At 41.1% G+C, this 20,806-nt stretch overlaps 1 protein-coding gene across 1 annotated transcript in view; it reads left to right on the forward strand.

Moving 5' to 3' along the window:
- Positions 1-200: 200 nt before the first annotated feature.
- LOC111950801 (opioid-binding protein/cell adhesion molecule) overlaps positions 201-20,806 on the forward strand; it is a 454,724-nt gene continuing 434,118 nt past the window's right edge. The window contains exon 1 of the mRNA XM_023968699.2: positions 201-545. Within this exon, the coding sequence (XP_023824467.1) occupies positions 485-545 (61 nt within the window). The 5' untranslated portion in view covers positions 201-484. The remainder of the gene's footprint in view (positions 546-20,806) is intronic.

The raw sequence follows: 20,806 nt of genomic DNA on the forward strand, positions 1-20,806 counted from the left end.
TACTAGCTAAGCTATCATATGCTTAACACGTTTTGAATAAAATACAAATTCGCCTGTCTAAACATCAGATAGGCCTACATTTCAAATGCATTGCTTGTTTCTGAAATAGGATAACGTTTTGAACACGGTCGATATCGACCTACGCACGCACGCACGCATAAAGCAAGACGCGGGAAAGGCGCACTGATACACACTTGGTTAGTGGGAATCACGGCGTGTTCCTGGACAGAAGTGTCTTTGTAAGCCACTGGAAGCCTATCCAAGCAGCCTCGTACAAATTACGACCAATACCTTGGTAAAGGAGGGACTTGGTGCTGCTTGCGTTGGTGGCTGCTTTACAGTCAGATAGGGACCCGGGACGTAGCGGGAACTGCAGTCTGCTTGCTACACTTTTCCGAGGATTTGTGTTTGTAGTAGGCTATATCTGAGCGGCAACATACTCTTCTACAACTACACAGAGAAGCGATCGACCAGTGAAAACACCATGAAGAATCCGATGTTCTGGGTTTTGCTGACCGGGATGGCAATTCTTCTGATTCAACAAGGTGGGCATTTTTTTTTTTGCTGGGAGAAATGGCAGGTGACATAAGTGTTATAGCTATTGCATTATCATGTACATTAGGTGAGTGCGCACTTATTCTACATATGCGCGCGCTTTCTATATAGGTACTGTAGATTCCCTATTGCGTGGCTCGGAGATTTGACATCACATGCCAACAAAGTGGCAGTTAAACCAGGCGATTACTGTGAGACTCGACTGTCATGATGGTGGTGGTTGTCAAGGGATTTCGAGGTTTGCCTCACAAGTAGGCTACTTGTTCCAAGTGATTGTAAACCCAAATTTAAGGCTTCACGACGAACATGTCCCCCTCTTAACTTTTGCCTTTATTTATACCCCAGTAATTCAAAGTTTTACGTTTGTTGGTTTAAAAAATATTTGTTTCGCTTTATGGTAGATTATCATGTAGGCTAGCATTGCTTCTCTGATGGAGAAATTCGTGTGTGTCTCTGGCTCTTGATGCACGTTATGGCTTTTCCCCGCGGAGCTTTTTGACGCATTCTAAATGTCACTCCGGACAGGAGGTTTTTGAGTAAAGTTGATTAAGAATTACTGGTTAATCCGCATCGACAACGTGTTCCGGTCATCGAAGTTAAACCGTGTTAACCCTCACAGGTAACTAAATTGATTGGAAATGCAACATTTGCTTTTGAGGGAGTATCCTAGCCTACTTGATTCGTGACATGCTTCTAATGGTTCCTCTGTAGTCTTAAGTGTTGTGGGCAGCTTCACACAACGTTTTTCTATTAGCCAACAAGTTGCTTCGTCACATATTTCATAGCTTTTTTATGTTTAAATATTTGAGTAAATATATGTTATACAGTATATGTTATACATATACAGTATATGTTCTTATAGAATCCATCAATCTAATTACATTTCCTGTCTTATGTATTATGGATATGTCACTGTGACTTGCAGAAAAAGCATATTACCACACTGCTCATCCACTAGCCTGCATTACATTGCATATTGTAGCCCATTCTCACTTGCCTTGGCATTCTCACTATGGCACATAAGGGGGAGAGATGTAAAATGTGTAGAGGACAGGGTCATGTCCTTCATGGAAAACAGCCCTATGACAATGTTCCCCTCCAACCACTTGGCTCTGTATGTGGAGTGTTGAGTGGCAAGTGGCAATTTCCCCTCCCCTCCCTCTTTGATCCTCCTCCCCTCCCTCTTTGATCCTCCTCCCCTCCCTCTTCGCTCCTCCTCTCCCCTGAGCCTCTGTCTGGCTCCGAGGCAGCTCTGGCCGAGCGTTGCCAGGATGCAACACATATTCCTGTGGCGATCCGGCCAAGACTCTCGCAGGCCCTGTCTATTGTGCCCTCCAGTCCTTCCTTCCACCAGCCTGCCTCAGCCAAAGGCGAGAATTATTGGTGGTTAAATCGAAATTTGGAGCAGCAGCTGTTGTTCGACTTCCAACCGAGAGTGCAAGGGGTAAGCAGGAGGTGAAAACATTGTGAGGGGGGTAAGCGGCCCCTGTGAAAAGACATGAAGAACATTGCTGATGGGTAGAGTGTCCTTTCCTTAGGACAGCAAGGCTACAGTTACTCAATAAGGACCCCCAGGCCAAATATGGTATTTTAGGGAGCTGTCCTTGTGAAAGTGACACACTGTGCTCCTCTCGTTGTACACAATGCACATAATATCTTATAGAGCTTTTGAAAAATGAGTCAATAAGCATAACACACAACTAGAACAATATGACTGGCTAAATACAACTAATCTGCATTGAAAAGTGATATGTAAATATGATGAGGAAGAGGAACATGACCAATTCACATTAAAATGTGAGGGCGTGATACTGGCCTTGTCCGAATACCCATAGTCTGCTTGCGTCCTAAATAGTAGGCCAGTTGAGTATGTGAAAAAATTTAGTTTAATAGTATACGACATTTCAAAATGTTGCATACGTTTAAACTTCATTTTTAAGGCCCAGATGTCATACTCATTTCTGCTTTGACTAAAGCTGATCAATTACATATGGGAATGCATTACCGAAATCAACGAATAGAGGGAAACAGCGCAATCAAGCATGATGCATTCTCAGTATGCAAAAAATGTATGTTTCAGTGCTTCAGTGCTTTTTAAATAGGATGGTCTACTACGGTATAGGTCTAATATGATTGTCTGGCTATAAACCAGTCTGAGTAGGCCTATAACTACATTCCTATTCTGGTCAGAGTTTAGATAAATTAATCGAATTGGAAATAAGCTATTATCAAGCTGGTTAATGCAGTGCATGTTTGTTGAATTTGGAAGAATCCACCCACACTCGGCCCGCCCCACCTACTCATAGGCCTTCATTTTACTAAACGGTAACTGCTAAATATACTGAACAAAAATATAAATGCAATATGTGAAGTGTTTGTCCCATGTTTCATGAGCTGAAATAAAAGATCCCAGAAATGTTCCATAGGTACAAAAAGCTTATTTCTCTCAAATTTTGAGCACAAATTAGTTTACATCCCTGTTAGTGAGCATTTCTCCTTTGCCAAGATAATCCATCCATCTGACAGGTGTGGCATATCAAGAAGCTGATTAAACAGCATGATCATTACACAGGTGCAACTTGTGCTGGGGACAATAAAAGGCCACTATAAAATGTGCAGTTTTGTCAAACAACACAATATCACAGATGTCTAAAGTTTTGAGGGAGTGTGCAATTGGCATGCTGACTGCATTAATGAACATCAGAGCTGTTGCACGATAAGTTAAATGTTAATTTCTTTATCAAAAGCTGCATCCAACATCGTTTTAGAGAATTTGGCAGTACATCCACCCGGCCATACAACCACAGACCACATGTAACCACGCCAGCCCAGGACCTCCCCATCTGGCTTCTTCACCTGCGGGATCGTCTGAGACCAGCTACCCGGACAGCTGATGAAACTGAGGAGTATTTCTGTCTGTAATAGAGCTATTTTGTGGGGGAAAACTAATTCTGATTGGCTGGGCCTTGCTCCACAGTGGGTGGACCAGTCTCCCATGGCTGCGCCCCTGCCCAGTCATGTGAAATCCATAGATTAGGGCCTAATTCATTTATTTAAATTGACTGATTTCCTGATATGAACTGTAACCCAGTAAATTTGTTGAAATTGTTGCATGTTGCGTTTATGTTTTTGTTCAGTATAGTATGCAACAATGAGTACATAGCATCACAGATTATCCATTATATTGACCAGATACTCTAGTGGCTGCTTTATCAATGAAAATACATTTCTTCAAAAATGGAAGACAGTCAGGAGGAGGCAAGATCAGGTGGGACCATTGTAGCCAATATAAGGGCAACTCCGATATAAAGTTGCCAGGATGTCAATAGTCCTATTTAAATCTGTACACTAGTAACAACATAATCATTACGAAACTTCTATTTGAACAAATAAGCCACACGTAGCGAATAAGCCATTCCATTGTTGTTAACCAAATTTGAAACTCCATACAGAAACTCTCCATACAAAAACTCCTTGCTTGTTTAGCGAGAGAAAAAAACACCTACTGGAGAAGACAGATTTTGGGCCCAGCTACCCCTCTCACGTCACCCCTTCCAAGTTGAACTATTAGGGTTAGGCTAATTTAAGATTAGAAAATGTTTTAACCAAAAAGCAAAATAAAATATTTGAACATGGTATCCATAAGTTCATCTGACTTTGGGGAAGTAGATAAAGGGCCTTATTGCCAAAATCCTGAAGTATCTCTTTAAGTTGTGCGATTTCGATGCAAGAAGGTACCCTCTCATTGAGTGCGGCCTTAGTTTTCCAAAGTGACACTACCCCTGTGCTTCCCAGCACGATATGTTATTAAGCAAATTAGGTGCAGATGATGACCGTGAATAATTGACATCGGTTACCACCCAGATGTGAAATTGCCACTTTGCCCATTTTATCAAAATAACAAGAGGGCTTGCTCATTTCCTGAAGGAGAAAATTATAAATGAGAGGATGTTTAGAGGTCATTGTTATCATATTGGCTCATTTGTCACTGTTTCGAACAATTTGTCGCACCATTACAGTATTACAGCATTACAGCACAGTATTTCAACACTCATACATGTTTGTAACTTGTTGATGTATTTGTGCTCTGTAGACACATTATTGTGATTTAAATCAAATCAAATCAAATGTTATTTGTCACATGCGCCGATTACAACAGACCTTACAATGAAATGCTCTTTACAAGCCCTTAACCAACAATGCAGTTTTAAGAAAATATCCCCAAAAAAGTAAGAGATAAGAATAACAAATAATTAAAGAGCAGCAGTAAATAACAATAGCGGGGCTATATACAGGGGTACCGGTACAGAGTCAATGTACGTGGGCACCGGTATTGAGGTAATATGTACATGTAGGTGGAGTTGTTAAAGTGACTATCCATAGATAATTACAGAGAGTAGCAGCTGCGTAGAAGAGGGTGGGGGGCGAACAGTCTATGACTAGGGTGGCTGGAGTCTTTGACAATTTTTAGGGCCTTCCTCTGACACCGCCTGGTATAGAGGTCCTGGATGACAGGAAGCTTGACCCCTGTGATGTACTGGGCCGTACGCACTACCCTCTGTAGTGCCTTATGGTCGGAGGCCGAGCAGTTGCCATACCAGGCAGTGATGCAACCCGTCAGGATGCTCTCGATGGTGCATCTGTAAAACCTTTTGAGGATCTGAGAAACTTTTCAGTCTCCTAAGGGGGAATAGGTTTTGTCGTGCCCTCTTCACGACTGTCTTGGTGTGCTTGAACCATGTTAGTTTGTTGGTGATATGGACGCCAAGGAACTTAACGCTCTCAACCTGCTCCACTACAGCCCCATCGATGAGACTGGGGGCATGCTCAGTCCTCCTTTTCTTGTAGTCCACGATCATCTCCTTTGTCTTCATCACGTTGAGGGAGAGGTTGTTGTCCTTGCACCACAAGGTCAGGTTTCTGACCTCCTCCCTATAGACTGTCTCATCGTTGTCGGTGATCAGGCCTACCACTGTTGTGTCATCAGCAAACTTAAGGATGGTGTTGGAGTCGTGCCTGGCCGTGCAGTCATGAGTGAACAGGGAGTACAGGAGAGGACTGAGCACGCACCCCTGAGGGGCCACCGTGTTGAGGATCAGCGTGGCGGATGTGTTGTTACCTACCCTTACCACCTGGGGGCAGCCCATCAGGAAGTCCAGGAACCAGTTGCAGAGGGAGGTGTTTAGTCCCAGGGTACTTAGCTTAGTGATGAGCTTAGAGGGCACTATGTTGTTGAACGCTGAGCTCTAGTCAATTAATAGTATTCTCACATAGGTGTTCATTTTGTCCAAGTGGGAAAGGGCAGTGTGGAGTGCAATAGAGATTGCATCATCTGTGGATCTGTTGGTGCGGTATGCAAACTGGAGTGGTCTAGGGTTTCTGGGATAATGGTGTTGATGTGAGTCATGACCAGCCTTTCAAAATATTTCATGGCTATAGACGTGAGTGCTACGGGTCGGTAGTCATTTAGGCAGGTTACCTAAGTGTTCTTGGGCACAGGGACTATGGTGGTCTGCTTGAAACAGTATGGTATTGGTATTACAGACTCAGACAGGGAGAGGTTGAAAATGTCAGTGAAGACACTTGCCAGTTGGTCAGCGCATGCTTGGAGTACACGTCCTGGTAATCCGTCTGGCACAGCAGCCTTGTGAATGTTGACCTGTTTAAAGGTTTAACTCACATCGGCTGCGGAGAGCGTGATCACACAGTCGTCCGGAACAGCTGATGCTCTCATGTTTCAGTGTTACTTGCCTCGAAGCGAGCATATAAGTTATTTACCTTGTCTGGTAGGCTTGTGTCACTGGGCAGCTCTCGGCTGTGCTTCCAATCATACACTGAGTGTACAAAACATTAGGAAAACCGTCCTAATATTGAGTTGCACCCGCTTTTGCCCTCAGAACAGCCTCAATTCATTGGGCATGGACAAGGTATTAAAAGCATTCCACAGGGATGCTGGCCCATGTTGACTCTAATGCTTCCCACAGTTGTGTCAAGTTGGCTGGATGTCCTTCGGGTGGTGGACCAGTTGAGCATGAAAAACTCAGTTCTTGACACAAACCTGTGCAACTGCCCAGTACCATACCCCATTCAAAGGCACGTTTGTCTTGCCCATTCACCCTCTGAATGGCACACATACACAATCCATGTCTCAAGTGTCTCAAGGCTTAAAAATCATACGTTAACCTGTTTCCTCACCTTCACCAACACTGATTAAAGTGGATTTAACAACTGACATCAATAAGGGATCATGGCTTTCACCTGGATTCACCTGGTCAGTCTATGTCATGGAAAAAATATTGTGTTCCTAATGTTTTGTACACTCAGTGTATATAAGATTGAGTGTCTATTGAAACACCATCAGGTATTTAACAGAGGTGGTTTGTAAACCCTGTTTGTGTGATGAGTAACCTTGTCTGAGGCATGACTTGTGTTAGCTCCCTGAATGAATGCTTTAGCTCAGTGGACTAACACAGTCTTGTGGCACGCAGGAGACAAACCCTGATTGGTCACATATAGAATCGGATAATTGTCAGGAAAATTATTCATAATGCTTAGGTCTACCCTTTGGCATGACATTGACAATGCTATTGACTGCCATACCCAAGGGATTGAGAAGATACTATTTTCTCAGCAAAATAACCCTACATTTACTCACTATTCAAATGAGATGTCGGTATTTGATCAGTAAATAGCTCAGAAATACAATGCGTAAAGATTCAAAATATTTGCTTCTTGCAGCTCATCCAAACTAAAGACATTTAATTTATTAACAAACCCTTTCGCCTCAAATCCATATTCATTTATAGTGTGCGCAAATTGCATTCTAAGGCCTTTGAATGTGTCTTCCTGGGAATAATAACAATATCCTCGTTGTAGTTGGCTCTAACAGAAGAGGCTTTCTTTTCCTCACAAACTTAGCCAAGTTCCAGTGGAGTGGTCACGTGGCGTGTGGTACGGTTTAGTAAAGCAGGAAGAGTGATTAATAATCCGTGCAGAGGCCGACTTCAGAGCAAGCCATTCATGGGTTGTCATGTCAAAGGAATGCTGCTGCCTTCATCGCTCGCTGCTAGCGCTCCACCATAGAATTGGCTCTATGTAAGCAGCATTGCAAACAGAGACATTGGAAATACTTCTGTATACATGTTCCTTTGGGAGAGTCTGCCAGAAGCTGTTTACAGGGTGGCACAGAATCCTCAAAGCCCAAAAGTCGGCCACATTTCTGACTTTTGTCACAAAGACAGCATCTCTTTCAATAAGGTTGAGGATTCAAGCTTGGAAGGAAATGTCGATACACTTTGATTCCAATATGTTAGTTGTGTTTTGTGTCCTCATTAATTCTAGTCATGTTTCATGAAACTGACAGTCAAAATAATGGATTTTAGACAGTCCTCTCCAGATTTTTTTCTCATTTGTCGTGACGCTGCAGTCTCATCTTCCTAGCTTGTTATCAATTCAAACATTGAATGAAGTTGAGTCTACCATACAGGATAAATGCCAACGTTAGGTGAAGATGCCATTTCAGGGGAGACTGCTATTCTAGAATTATAATTTTTCTCGAAATGATCTGCAAGCCAATAGTCTGTGTTATTATATATGCACTGTGTTAATGTTGGGCAATATTTGGGAACAGCTCTTCTATGATATGCTACTCCAAATATCATGATATCTGATATAATCGTTTCGTGCCGTTAATAAATAAATAATTCCAGACTGTGCAATTTTTGTGCTTATTTCCGATATATTCACATTTTCGATCAATTATTTTTGTATGGTGAAAAAATATGGCTTAGTTAATATATTTAGACTTAATTTTAAACTTATTGAACTGATAAAATTGCACAGTTTTGATTTGTAAAGTTAAAATAGAGTATAGTCTTGCACGATATATCATCTTGCACTTTCACAGTATATCAATCGCTGCCCGCACCCGCCCGCCCACCTAATTACTACTCTGGACGGTTCTGACTTAGAATATGTGGACAACTACAAATACCTAGATGTCTGGTTAGACTGTAAACTCTCCTTCCAGACTCACATTAAGCATCTCCAATCCAAAATTAAATCTAGAATTGGCTTCCTATTTCGCAACAAAGCATCCTTCACTCATGCTGCCAAATATACCCTCGTAAAATTGACTATCCTACCGATCCTTGACTTCGGCGATGTCATTTACGAAATAGCCTCCAACATTCTACTCAGGAAATTGGATGTAGTCTATCACAGTGCCATCCGTTTTGTCACCAAAGCCCCGTATACTACCCACCACTGCAACCTGTATGCTCTCGTTGGCTGGTCCTCGCTACATATTCAATCGCCAAACCCACTGGCTCCAGGTCATCTATATGTCTTTGCTAGGTAAAGCCCTGCCTTATCTCAGCTCTCTGGTCACCATAGCAGCACCCACCCATAGCTCGTGCTCCAGCAGGTATATTTCACTGGTCACCCCCAAAGCCAACTCCTCCTCTGGCCGCCTTTCCTTCCAGTTCTCTGCTGCCAATGACTGGAACAAATTGCAAAAATCACTGAAGCTGGAGACTTATATAGACTTCACTAACTTTAAGCATCGGCTGTCAGAGCAGCTTACCGATCATTGCACCTGTACATAGCCCATCTGTAAATAGCCCATCCAACTACCTCATCCCCATGTTATTTTTTATTTTTTTTGCTCCTTTGCACCCCAGTATCTCTACTTGCACATTCACCTTCTGCACATCTATCAGTCCAGTGTTTAATTGATACATTGTAATTATTTTGCCACTATGGCCTATTTATTGCCTTACCTCCCCAATCTTACTACATTTGCACACACTGTATATAGACTTTTCTATTGTGTTATTGACTGTACGTTTGTTTATCCCATGTGTAACTCTGTGTTGTTTGTGTCGCACTGCTTTGCTCTATCTTGGCCAGGTCGCAGTTGTAAATGAGAACTTGTTCTCAACTAGCCTACCTGGTTAAATAAAGGTGAAAAAAAGAAGAAAAAGAAAGAAAGAAAATCGTCAATGTTAAATATCACAATATTCGATTTAATCATATATCGGCCCAACCCTACACTGCATAGCATGATGACCCATTTTGTGGGTGCATTGGAATAGTAAAAAATGGCTTCCTCTTCTTATCCCTTGTCCTTCATCTACACTGATCGGAAATCAGGGCATAGGTCAAAGCAATAGGGTGGATGCCCATATTGAGCATTTGTTTTAATCTGTCCAGGTCTTTCAGATCAGTTTAGATGAAAGGGAGGAGATGAGGGGAGGATGCTCCCATATGTCTCCTCGGTCCTCAATCACCTTGACAGTTGGGTGTCTTCACTCAATACTTTGCTCTGTCAGCCGAACAGCCCTAACTGTGGGAAAGTGCCTCTGCATTTGGATCTGGCCAAGTGAAGCGGAACTGTGGTGGTGGCCAGTGTTGTGGACCAGATGGCGGAGTTAGCCGTTTGCTACCTCATGGTCAGTGCAGTTAATCCCTATGTCTGTGATTACTGGGGGCCTTCCCAGCGCTGGTCCATTTGAGGTTAGGTGCAGGGAATTGGGATAGCGCTGACTTTTAATTTAGTGTTATCACTTATTGTGCTTGAAACCTCTTGGCAATCTGCGAGTGTCATTAGGAGGCTTTTAAGAAATGTTGGGCCATTTACTTCAACCACCTTGGAAAAGTGGTGTTTGCAAAGTTGTGAAATGATGACGCTGATGCAAAACTTGAGAATGTGTCCTTTTTGGCAATCATCATTGCCATCTGTGCAGTGGCGATTTTAGCATGTAAATCTTGGTGGGGCAAAACAAATTATTGTGGGATGCATGCCAGAAAAGCCACAACCCAAAACGTAAAATACATGAATTGCACTATAACGGTAACAAACGGTACCCACAAACTATTAGGGCCTACATAAAGCTGTCCCAGCAGCGGAGTCCCAACAGCAGTCCCAACACCTTACCACTGCTACATCTGGCTATCAGCGGAGCTTTGTCTGGAAGCGAAACAGTTCATTCAGCCTCATTTACTGCCTTTAAAAAAACATAGCTGATATGACTGACATGCTTAAACAAATGTGGTTTCTACTGACACATGAGATGTACAAACTATGGCATAAGGGTACGACAAGTGGATAAGAGGTAATCCTTAATTTCTATGAGCGAGCGACGACGGATGTAGTCAATATAACTATTTGTTCAGCACTTTTGAAATGTACAGCGACAGAATTCAGAACATGGGCCGTTCTTACAGTGTTCTCCCTGTACGCCAAGTCAGAACCGTAGGATAAATAAAGGGGGCATATAAGCAGACAATGAAAGATCTTACAATATTCAATGATTACATTTCTCTGTAACAGGTTATAGGCTACATGTGCACCACCAAGTTAGAACAGTAGGCGAAATCAAGAGGTGAAAATATACCAAATTATTAGGGTGAGGCACATTGAATGCCGTTTGGGTCACTATTTGACAAGCTTTTAATCTGACTCGTCAAATAACACAATTCCATTATAGAATGTTGTGTGTGCTGTATTTGCACGTGCAAGTCAAGCGCCACCACTGCTATCAGTAGCACTGACAAAAAAGTCTACAAAGATGGCACACACCAGCCACAAACGATGTGTTTACAATACCGCGTTGGTGAAAATAGACCAAATTATTAGGATGAGGCACTTGGGCTACTAACAGCTTACTACACAACATACACTTAGTATTACTTTGGTAGCTATGGTATACATATCTCCCTTGCATATTACATAATTTATGCAGCAGCATAACGTTACAAAACATTTTTGGACTCACCTTGTGATGTGCTCACTTAAACAGGAAGGTGGCGCGGTGGTCTTTTGTGGGCTAATTTTGGCATCAAACTTTGTCATCAAAGTCTGGCGATCTCTGGATTTATGGTGGGAACTCGGGGAAAAAACATCACAGCCACTCCACTGAATAGCGGGCTAGTGGTTGCTTTTCAATGCTTGCAGTTAGCCTCTGATTCCTTCCAAACTACTCATTGTTGAATTTGCGATTTCCAACTTGTTGTGTAATGTTTATGTCCAATGGCCGATGAGCACCGATACGTTTTATCTATAATTTCTCTTCAATATTTCTCTTCATTTTGCCAGTAGATTGTCGACTTGATTCATGACAATGACTGCTAGCTAAGATTTTGAAAGTAAGATGTTGGTTGACATGATCAGTCCAATCAAAGTTACTGTACGTATAACGTGATTTGACGTAATTTTATCAGTGGCCAATGACTTTCAGCCTTCTTGGAAGGGCTCTTCTAATGTCACTCTATGGCAGAACCCAAGGGGCTTAAATGTTCGATGTCTACTCTTACTGACGACTTAGACCTGGCCTGTGACGTAGTGTCCCCATAAGTGGCAGAACACTGAGCCAATCGCGGCTCAATGCTCCTGCAAAATAGGCAAGCACCCCCCCCAGTTTAAAAAAATATATTTTATAGATGCTAAAAATGTGAATGACGGGTCACCACTGCAACTATGACAGTTTGGTTTACACATTGATATTTCAATTAATTTGTCATTGTCCAAATAATAAACCTGAAGCTGACAGAACAATTTTTGTAAATGTATGTGTCCAGTTATGTTAGTCTTGGTAATGTATTTCTGACCTGTCAGGACAATCAACATATTGTTTTGCAACCTTGAGACTTAGTTTATGTGATGTTGACAGATATGGATCTACTGCATAATGCAAAATGTGAGTTTATTGCTGAACAGAAATGTAGGAAGTTTAGACTGTGTGTGTTTCGCGTGTGTGTACGTGTGGGTGCACGTGTGAATACATATTTGTGTGTGGAGGGGCTGGTATCATGAAATGCTATTGATGTCACCAGTCAGGCCAAAACTCCATCCGACCAAAACAGGCTGAAATTTCAGGCAGTCTTTTCAAAACAGCTCTTACACTAAAAGGGCATTATTATAATTTTCACAATGTCCTAGTGTGGAAATATATATATAAAACACAGGCAAATCACGTTTTTTACTGCACTGGGCCTTCAAAGGTGCTACACATATGGTTCTTTAAAGAATTTTTGCATTGTAATTTCAGAAAATTTCCATTATATATCTGCAGTAATAGTGGAATGATAGTGTTTCACAGTATTAATCACCCACCAGTCTTGTGATTGGCTGTGATATTTGCCTAACAGCTTTTGATGCAGAACAGCAACAGATGCCGCACAATCAATAGGTGAATATCACAGCCAATCACAACACTGTGAAACATTATCATTTCACTATTAGCTCCAGATATATTATGGATAAAAAAATAAAAAATAGAATCCCAAAATTTGAAAATCATCTATGTGTAACACATTTAAAAGTAATATACATTTTTTATCGCTGTATCATATCATATCAACATCTTTCATAGACGATCCCCAATAACATTTAGAAACATGATTAGGCTGTATGGTGGGAGCCTTATATGAATGTGCTGTTGATCTGTATTGGTTGCCTCAGCAGGCATCTCTGCACTCTCCTTAAGCTAACACTGTGATCTTATGTTGTCAGATGATGGCTATTGTTTGAATTAAATGGGTTTTAGGTTCACTGGAAGGGGGACATTGTATTGGTATAGTATGTCCTGTGCATGAATGGCTTTAGCAATTCAAGTGACAGGTTTAATGGTAGGTAGTCTAGCGGTTAAGAGTGTTAGGCCAGTAACCGAAAGGTCACTGGTTGGAATCCCTGAGCTGACTAGGTGAAAAATCTGTTGGTGTGCCCTTGAGCAAGGCACGTAACCCTAATTGCTCCTCTAAATCACTCTGGATAAGAGTGTCTGCTAAATGATGTAAATGTAATAAGGTGGTTGCGTTTCCCCTCTTGATATGAATAGGCAATTGTCAGAGGTGGCCACAGTCAATAATCAGCTCTATTTAATGGTGGGCCTCCTGTGGTAAAAGGGTCATTGTGGGTGCTCAGTTAATATAGATTGGCTTGTTGTCTATGGTTTCACATTAGTGAGATTGAACTAATCTGTATTCAGTCCTTGGAAGTCTTTCTCAAACTTCTGTTTTATTTGTAATTTTGTAATACTGTATCTCTATAGAACTAGTATAGAACTAATACTGAAACATATATATATATATATATCATTTGTAAGTGTGTATATTGAAAACAAACTAACAATTAAAGTTTAATGTGGACGTTGACTCAGCACCTCATTTGCATCAGAACTTCTACACAGACCTCTTTGCGTGACTTCAGACTTTGAAATGCTCATTGAATTTCATGGAAGCTTATGAGGGCCCTCGTAATTAATGTTCAACGCTTGAGTGGCAATCTTAATGGCCTTTTGAGGTCAATATAAAAATGAATGTTTCTCATTAATCACAATCCCATTGTTGTGCTTTCTCCAAAATCGTTTTCTTAGGTAAGTTAAACACATCATTCAAATAGGCCACAAAGAAATAACTGTGCATTGTGCAATCTGAAATGTACAAAGCTTTGTTTTGTTTTTAACAGGTCTCATTTTGAGAAAGTGAAAGACAATTAGAAAAATAATATTTTTCATAAAAAGGCTTAGGTTGATTTTCATATGCAAATGTATTTTAATGATCAGCACTCACCAAAAGGGCTGGCAACACGTTTCAGTTTTGCCGACTGAAGCCGCTGGGATGTCAGCCATCCCAAGTGAGGGGGCAATTAAAGCCGTTACACCAGTGGCCACTTATTTCCCCCCTCTACCATTATAGTGATGATACTACAGTAGTCCTGACTCTAATTCTGGAGGTTTTATGAGCAAAATGCTCATTCTTCTACGACAACAGATGCGTGTCTGAAATACACAACGTGAACGACAGCCCAAACTGAAGATGAGGGCCGTTAAAGGTCCCTCTGGGTTTTTACACTTGATTATCCAAGGTAATTGGAGAAGATTTGCCAGTCAGTCAATCAGTTCACAATACAAAGGGATGGATTTGAATGGACTTGGCATGCTTCTCTGGCCTTCAGACAGAGTCAGTGGTAGGATAAGTAGTTATCAGTCAAGTTAAGCAATTGCAGTTGGTCATTCTGCAGGCTACTCATACACCAAAAGGCTTTCAGTCAGGAGGCAAAATTTGATAAAATCCCATACAAGATCCTTGACTAACCATTAAACAAATGTAAGGTCACGGTTGAACAATGAATGGCCTTTTGTGTTTTTATAAAAATATGTTTTCGTGATTCGATGTTCTAAACATATTGTTCACCATATACAGTATATGTCCGCTGCAGAGTGACAAGAGAGAGCCATGACAACTAGAGTCATGAAAATAAAAGTGCTGAAAACAAATTGGCTTCCTATTTAAAAATAAGATGTAGAACAAGCTATGAAGGAACGATACTGGAGTTTTGGTGCAGGTACAACCAACTAACACAATAATAATATTGCGATATTGTCAAAACAATACAATATATCATAAAAAATAATATCCCGATATGTAACTGTATCGATTATTTTCCCTCATAGCTACATACGCCCACACATAACACATAACATGCGCACACATGCATACTGAGGCCACAAACACACACACACAAACACACACACTTTCACACTCACCACATACAGTACACTGCTGTTAGTGTCTATTATCTATCCTGTTGCCTAGTCCCTTTACTCCTACCTACAGTATATGTACATAGCTACCTCAATTACCTCTTACCCCGTACATCGATTAGGACCTTGTACTCCCTGTATATAGCCATGTTATTTTTACTCGTTATTGCTATTTGTTATTCAGTGTGTATTTATTCCTCGTGTCACTATTTCTATTTTTATTTTAACTTTATCTTTAACTCTGCATTGTTGAAAAGGACCCGGAAGTAAGTATTTCACTGTTAGTCGACACCTCTTGTTTACGAACCATGTGACAAAAAATATATAATTTGAGTCTATAATTCATATGTATAACGTTTCCCTGAGACCCTCGGTATGCTAAATATGTAATATATTCCCCCATTCCTTTTAATCACAGCAGATTGCACTTGGCCTCATACTAACTAATCTCATTAAAAGTTGACACGTAAGTGACAGATGTTTGAAACACACTCATTTCCATGTCCCCAGTGGATTCTGCAGTGGTGGTTGAACATTTTAAATTGGATTAAAAACGGATGTCAGCTTTTCACTGTCCAGAAGAGAGGATGGCAATACATAGAAAATGTGTTTTTTGTCTTTGTTTTTTTTTTTTTATACATGAATGTATGTACACATTGTATATAAGGGCTTGAGAGCGCTGAGAGAGTAAGGGGAAATATGGTCTGTGTTTTTACCACAATCATCAGAAAATGGATCCTTTTCTCTGCAGGTGTTGCTGGAAAGGCTCATTCTATTCTGTGACAATTTTTTGTGACCAGGGTGTAAGTGAGTTGAATGTCTTTAAGGCGAGAGACATCAAACATGCAGTCTATATAGAAGACTTGAATATGATGATGACCGGAACAATGTAAGTTGTCTTGAGTTGGTTTGTCAATATAAACACCAGATTCTATTGAACTTCCATCCTCAAATGTCAGCATCCAACCTCAAAACGTCAAACCTGTTGGCATACATGTTTAGCTTACCCATAAGCCATCTGGATTTCTAAATGAGCAGTCTTTGTTGACAGTCTTATCTTTCATCTCATCTGTACTGTATGTTATGCATAGAATTTAAATAGAATAGGCCTACTCTGGTGCTATGACGCAACGGCGAGAATAAGATAATATGACATTGGGCGCTCTGCTGCCGAACATGTCAAAGCACTTTTGATCATGAATCTCACTTCTTCATCTACTGCTTTCCTAGATTTTAATATCTCTTTACCGGTGCACAATGAGATCTGTGTAGAACAAGATGAATTGAGATGCAATAAAGATCCCAGCTTTAGGTTCACTGTATAATTTCAATGAGCTAACACGTCGCTAATAAAAGTGTCATGGTATGAACCTGTGTGCTGAGATGTGCTGGGGTTTAAAGGAAGCTAAGGTTGGAAACATGAAGGACTGTCGAAACAGACTTTCACATCCAACTTCAGACTGCAGATCTTGGCAGGTAAAGTGCCGCCATCAGCAATAAATCCTCCCTTCCTGTTTTCACATCACTTTCTTGCCGCTCACCTTTTGTTACGCCGCCAGTCGCAGAGCCTAGCTTTGATAAGAGAACCACCTCTCCCATACATATGAGGAGCTGACATCTCTAAGACTCTTAGCAGACTCTTTAAGACGTTCAGAAAGTAAAAGGAACTTATATTCAACCATAGGTTTTAGGGGAAAGAGGTTGGTGACATTTTAAGTGAAACACGGCAGTGTAATTAGATTTGAACTTTGGACATATTGGGATGGTTATATCCTGAAGGCAAGCCAGCAGCCATGCTGAAGGGCATGCATTGGTTATGCCTTCTGGGGGAGAGAGGCTTTCACTGTTTCCTCCTTTCTCTTTTTATGGTTCCTGGGCTCCAAGGAAGTGGGAAGAGGATACACAGTCTTCTTTTTGTCTGCCCACCTAGCTCAATATTGGAGAATGACAGTGACCTGTTTGCTCGGGGATAACAGCTGTGGAGATTGCTGCTAAGGGGAGTTTATTTAGTTTATTGGCTAGTAGCTATCATAGCATCTGCTGCTTTCCTTCAATAAGTAGTTCCACGTCTCCATATCACCACTGTTAGCCAAAACCCCATTGAGACCAGACACGCAGTCTTATCATAAATGTGTGAAATGATTCCTCAGGACGGTATGTTTTGTGTATCCACTCCCACGCGGAGCAGATACACCGGGTATAGTTCATTGGTATGTACATGGAGTTGCACTAAAGTCAAGCCCACACTGGATCATCAATAGTCTGAAACCCTGTTGTGGTGGTGGGGCACTGGGGTTAAAACAATATCTAAATCAGGAAATCCGGGGAGCCGAGACTGAAATGAATCACTCCTCTCTCTTAGCATATTTTAATGCACTCTTCTTTGAAACCCCAACACACTGTATCTCTCTCTCCAGATGGTGCGCCTCTTAGAAGTTTTTTGCTTTGCCACTTGGTACTGTGTGTGCGCATGGAAGAAATAATATGGCTATTAGTATGCAAAAGGATGTTTAGCCATTTTTCTCTCTATAACTTGGGCCTATTTACTTTGTAACTCATTGTTGGATTTTGCTCAAACAAAATGTGTAATTCAAATGAGATCTTGGTATTGAGCAGAAATGTTATATTTAAATCAATATTGTATTATATCAGCAATATGTGGCTGTTATTGTGTCACTAGTGTTTGCGTGGGGGTAAAATACCCCAGAGATTCAATTCAGTTCAAAAGTTGCTGATGAATGACAGCCAGTGTGTACAAAATAACAAGGATTGGGGGCCTAGGTAGGTTGCATAGGATGCAATTCAAAACACACACATTTAAATGCATGACTTTGCATTGAAACTCACATCAGTCTTTAAATGGATTTTTCCTCATGTTTGAACTTTTTGCAGATTATTTCAGATGAAAGTACCCCTTCTTTCATCAGGCCCAACATACGCCATGGGATCAATGACCAGTGCCCCCCACCTGCTTCCCCTTCTGCACAAAAAAATGATGAGCCGTTGTGTAAAGCAATTTGTGCAATCGCTTTGACAGATGCTGCATTTCTCTGCATAAAACCTGATAGATTTTTACAGTCTGCTCCTGGCACGGGGGCGTGATTATCACTGAGAGAGGGATTCTCTGTCAAATTCCTGGATTTATTTGCCACGTCGCATGATTCATGGTCTGATCACCCCGATTTAATTAAGAAATGCATCAGAGTCCCCAGTGTTAGGCAGAGCTTTACGGGGGATGTCAGGTTAGGGCACAGCTAGGCCCTCTAGGCTTAACAACAAACAATGTGCTCTAGCTAGCCTAGCTAACACTGCTGGCCTTGCTCACTCTAATCTCATGTTGCTGATGCTCTAGGCTTTTTTCCTTCCCAATCACTCCGAGCATTCAGCGAGATATCAAACCAAGACTAATGGGTGCAACGAGAAAAGGGTGAACCTAGAAATTGCACTCATGTTTTATACATTGCTTGTGTAGGTTAAAAGTAAACATGCTAGTTTCCAATCCAGGTTGTATAGCTTTCCAGGCTTGTGAATTTAAGCTTATATACCACTGTATTTCTTTGTCAATGTTATAGTTAAGTCCCAGAAGACTGTTGCTTTTGGTTGAAAAACGTAAGTTTCAGTGTGCGAGAACAGTGTAATTGTGTCCCGGCTCTGTCTCAGAAGATGAATGGTAAAACATTAGGGTGAAAGTAGCGGCAATGAATGTGTTTGTTTGGCGGAACCGGGAAACAAAATGAGCTCCCCCTGGGTGTCTCCAACACTCCCTTAACTGAAAGGAGGTAGAGAATGAAGCCATTTCTAGAATAATGGAGAAGGAAATATCTAATGGGAGCTCGAGAGAAGTACCTGCAAAGGAGTGGACTATTAAAGCCAGAATTTGTCATCTCAACGGCATGACCCTGCCGCTTTGTTTGCTTGAGAGACGATGCGGAAGAAATGGAACTGAGATCAACATGAGAGTTTTAAACGGCTTCCGGCATCCTTGTCACAATGTGTTTCCTTGGTAAACAAAAGTTATCTTTTTTCATTTTTACATTTATTTATTTATTTTTTACCCCCTTTTTCTCCCCAATTTCGTGGTATCCAATTGTTAGTAGTTACTGTCTTGTCTCATCGCTGCAACTCCTGTATGGACTCGGGAGAGGCGAAGGTCGAGAGCCATGCGTCCTCCGAAACACAACCCAACCAAGCCGCACTGCTTCTTAACACAGTGTGCATCCAACCCGGAAGCCAGCCACACCAATGTGTCAGAGGAAACACCGTACACCTAGCGACCTGGTCAGCATGCACTGCGCCCGGCCCGCCACAGGAGTCGCTAGTGCGCGATGAGACAAGGATATCCCTGCCGGTCAAACCGTCCCCAACCCGGACGACGCTGGGCCAATTGTGCGCCGCCCCACGGGCCTCCCGGTCGCGGCCGGCTGCGACAGAGCCTGGGCTCGAACCCAGAGTCTCTGGTGGCACAGCTAGCACTGCGATGAAAAGTTTTCTTTCTAATAACCATTTTTTTCCCATAATGGACAGAGGTCTGGACTAAACTGACATAACTCCAACAAATATCCTTCCCCTTTTGCCTACATCACATTCAATGGCTTTCAATTACATTTTTGGACACTGTTAAAATGTGTGGGACCTTTGTTACTGATTTACAACTTAATAAAGCATCATATCCATCTTGCGGCGCATGAACAATAGCTCAGCAGTACTTGGACTGTAATTTAAAAAGATTGATAATGTCCGCTAGTTTTCCTTCAGAATTGAATGGAAACTGACCTTCAGTTTTGTGATTACTTGGCATTCAAGTCTGATTATCGGAATAGACTTGGTCTGACACACCATGACCTATTTCTCCCTCATTTCGCTCAGAAAAAAATAAGTAATTAAGGCATCAAGGTTGATAACCAAGCGAAAAAAAAGTATATTTGAAATATTTTCAAATATGAGATGCAATAAAATGCAAATTAATTACTTAAAAATCATACAATGTGATTTTCTGGATTTTTGTTTTACAGTTTAAGTGTACCTATGATAAAAATTACAGTCCTCTACATGCTTTGTAAGTAGGAAAACCTGCAAAATCGGCAGTGTATCCAATAGTTGTTCTCCCCACTGTATATTCACTGTCATTACACTTTAATATACCATATTCATTCAAAATACACTTTTTGAAACTCTGCTCATAAATGATCAAGTAAACAATAAGTATAGCTTCAACCTATGCCATTAAATGTGAGTTTCAAAATACTTTACAAATTCCTCTTCAGAAGAGTGCAGACAAAGACAAAGTTGACAATGATAATGATTGTTTATTCCACATCTAAGGAACATGCACAGTTCAACTTTATGCCACGTAATTTCGGAAACATTTAATGTCTTTTCTTTTTCACTGTAGACTACAACTTTGGGTAATTAGGCCAGCCAAGTACCTTTAACACTTCCTTAGTCTCTGTCCAAACTGTTTGGAATAGGAATAACAAACTTTTTGTTTCTTTAACTCAACACACTTTCTTTTGAATGATGTGCATTTACTGCAATTATGTTGTCTGACTCTGAAATTTCATGTACAAATGTGGAGGATATATTAAACTGAGAGTCTCTGCACAATAACCTTCTTGTATTGACAAGTTCACTAACCAACACACAGCACATAATACATGAACATGTAGGTGAATTGTCATGTGAACATTGTGTGGTTTGAAAGCTAC

This window comes from Salvelinus sp. IW2-2015, linkage group LG23 (assembly GCF_002910315.2).
Source record: "Salvelinus sp. IW2-2015 linkage group LG23, ASM291031v2, whole genome shotgun sequence".
NCBI lineage: Eukaryota > Metazoa > Chordata > Actinopteri > Salmoniformes > Salmonidae > Salvelinus > Salvelinus sp. IW2-2015.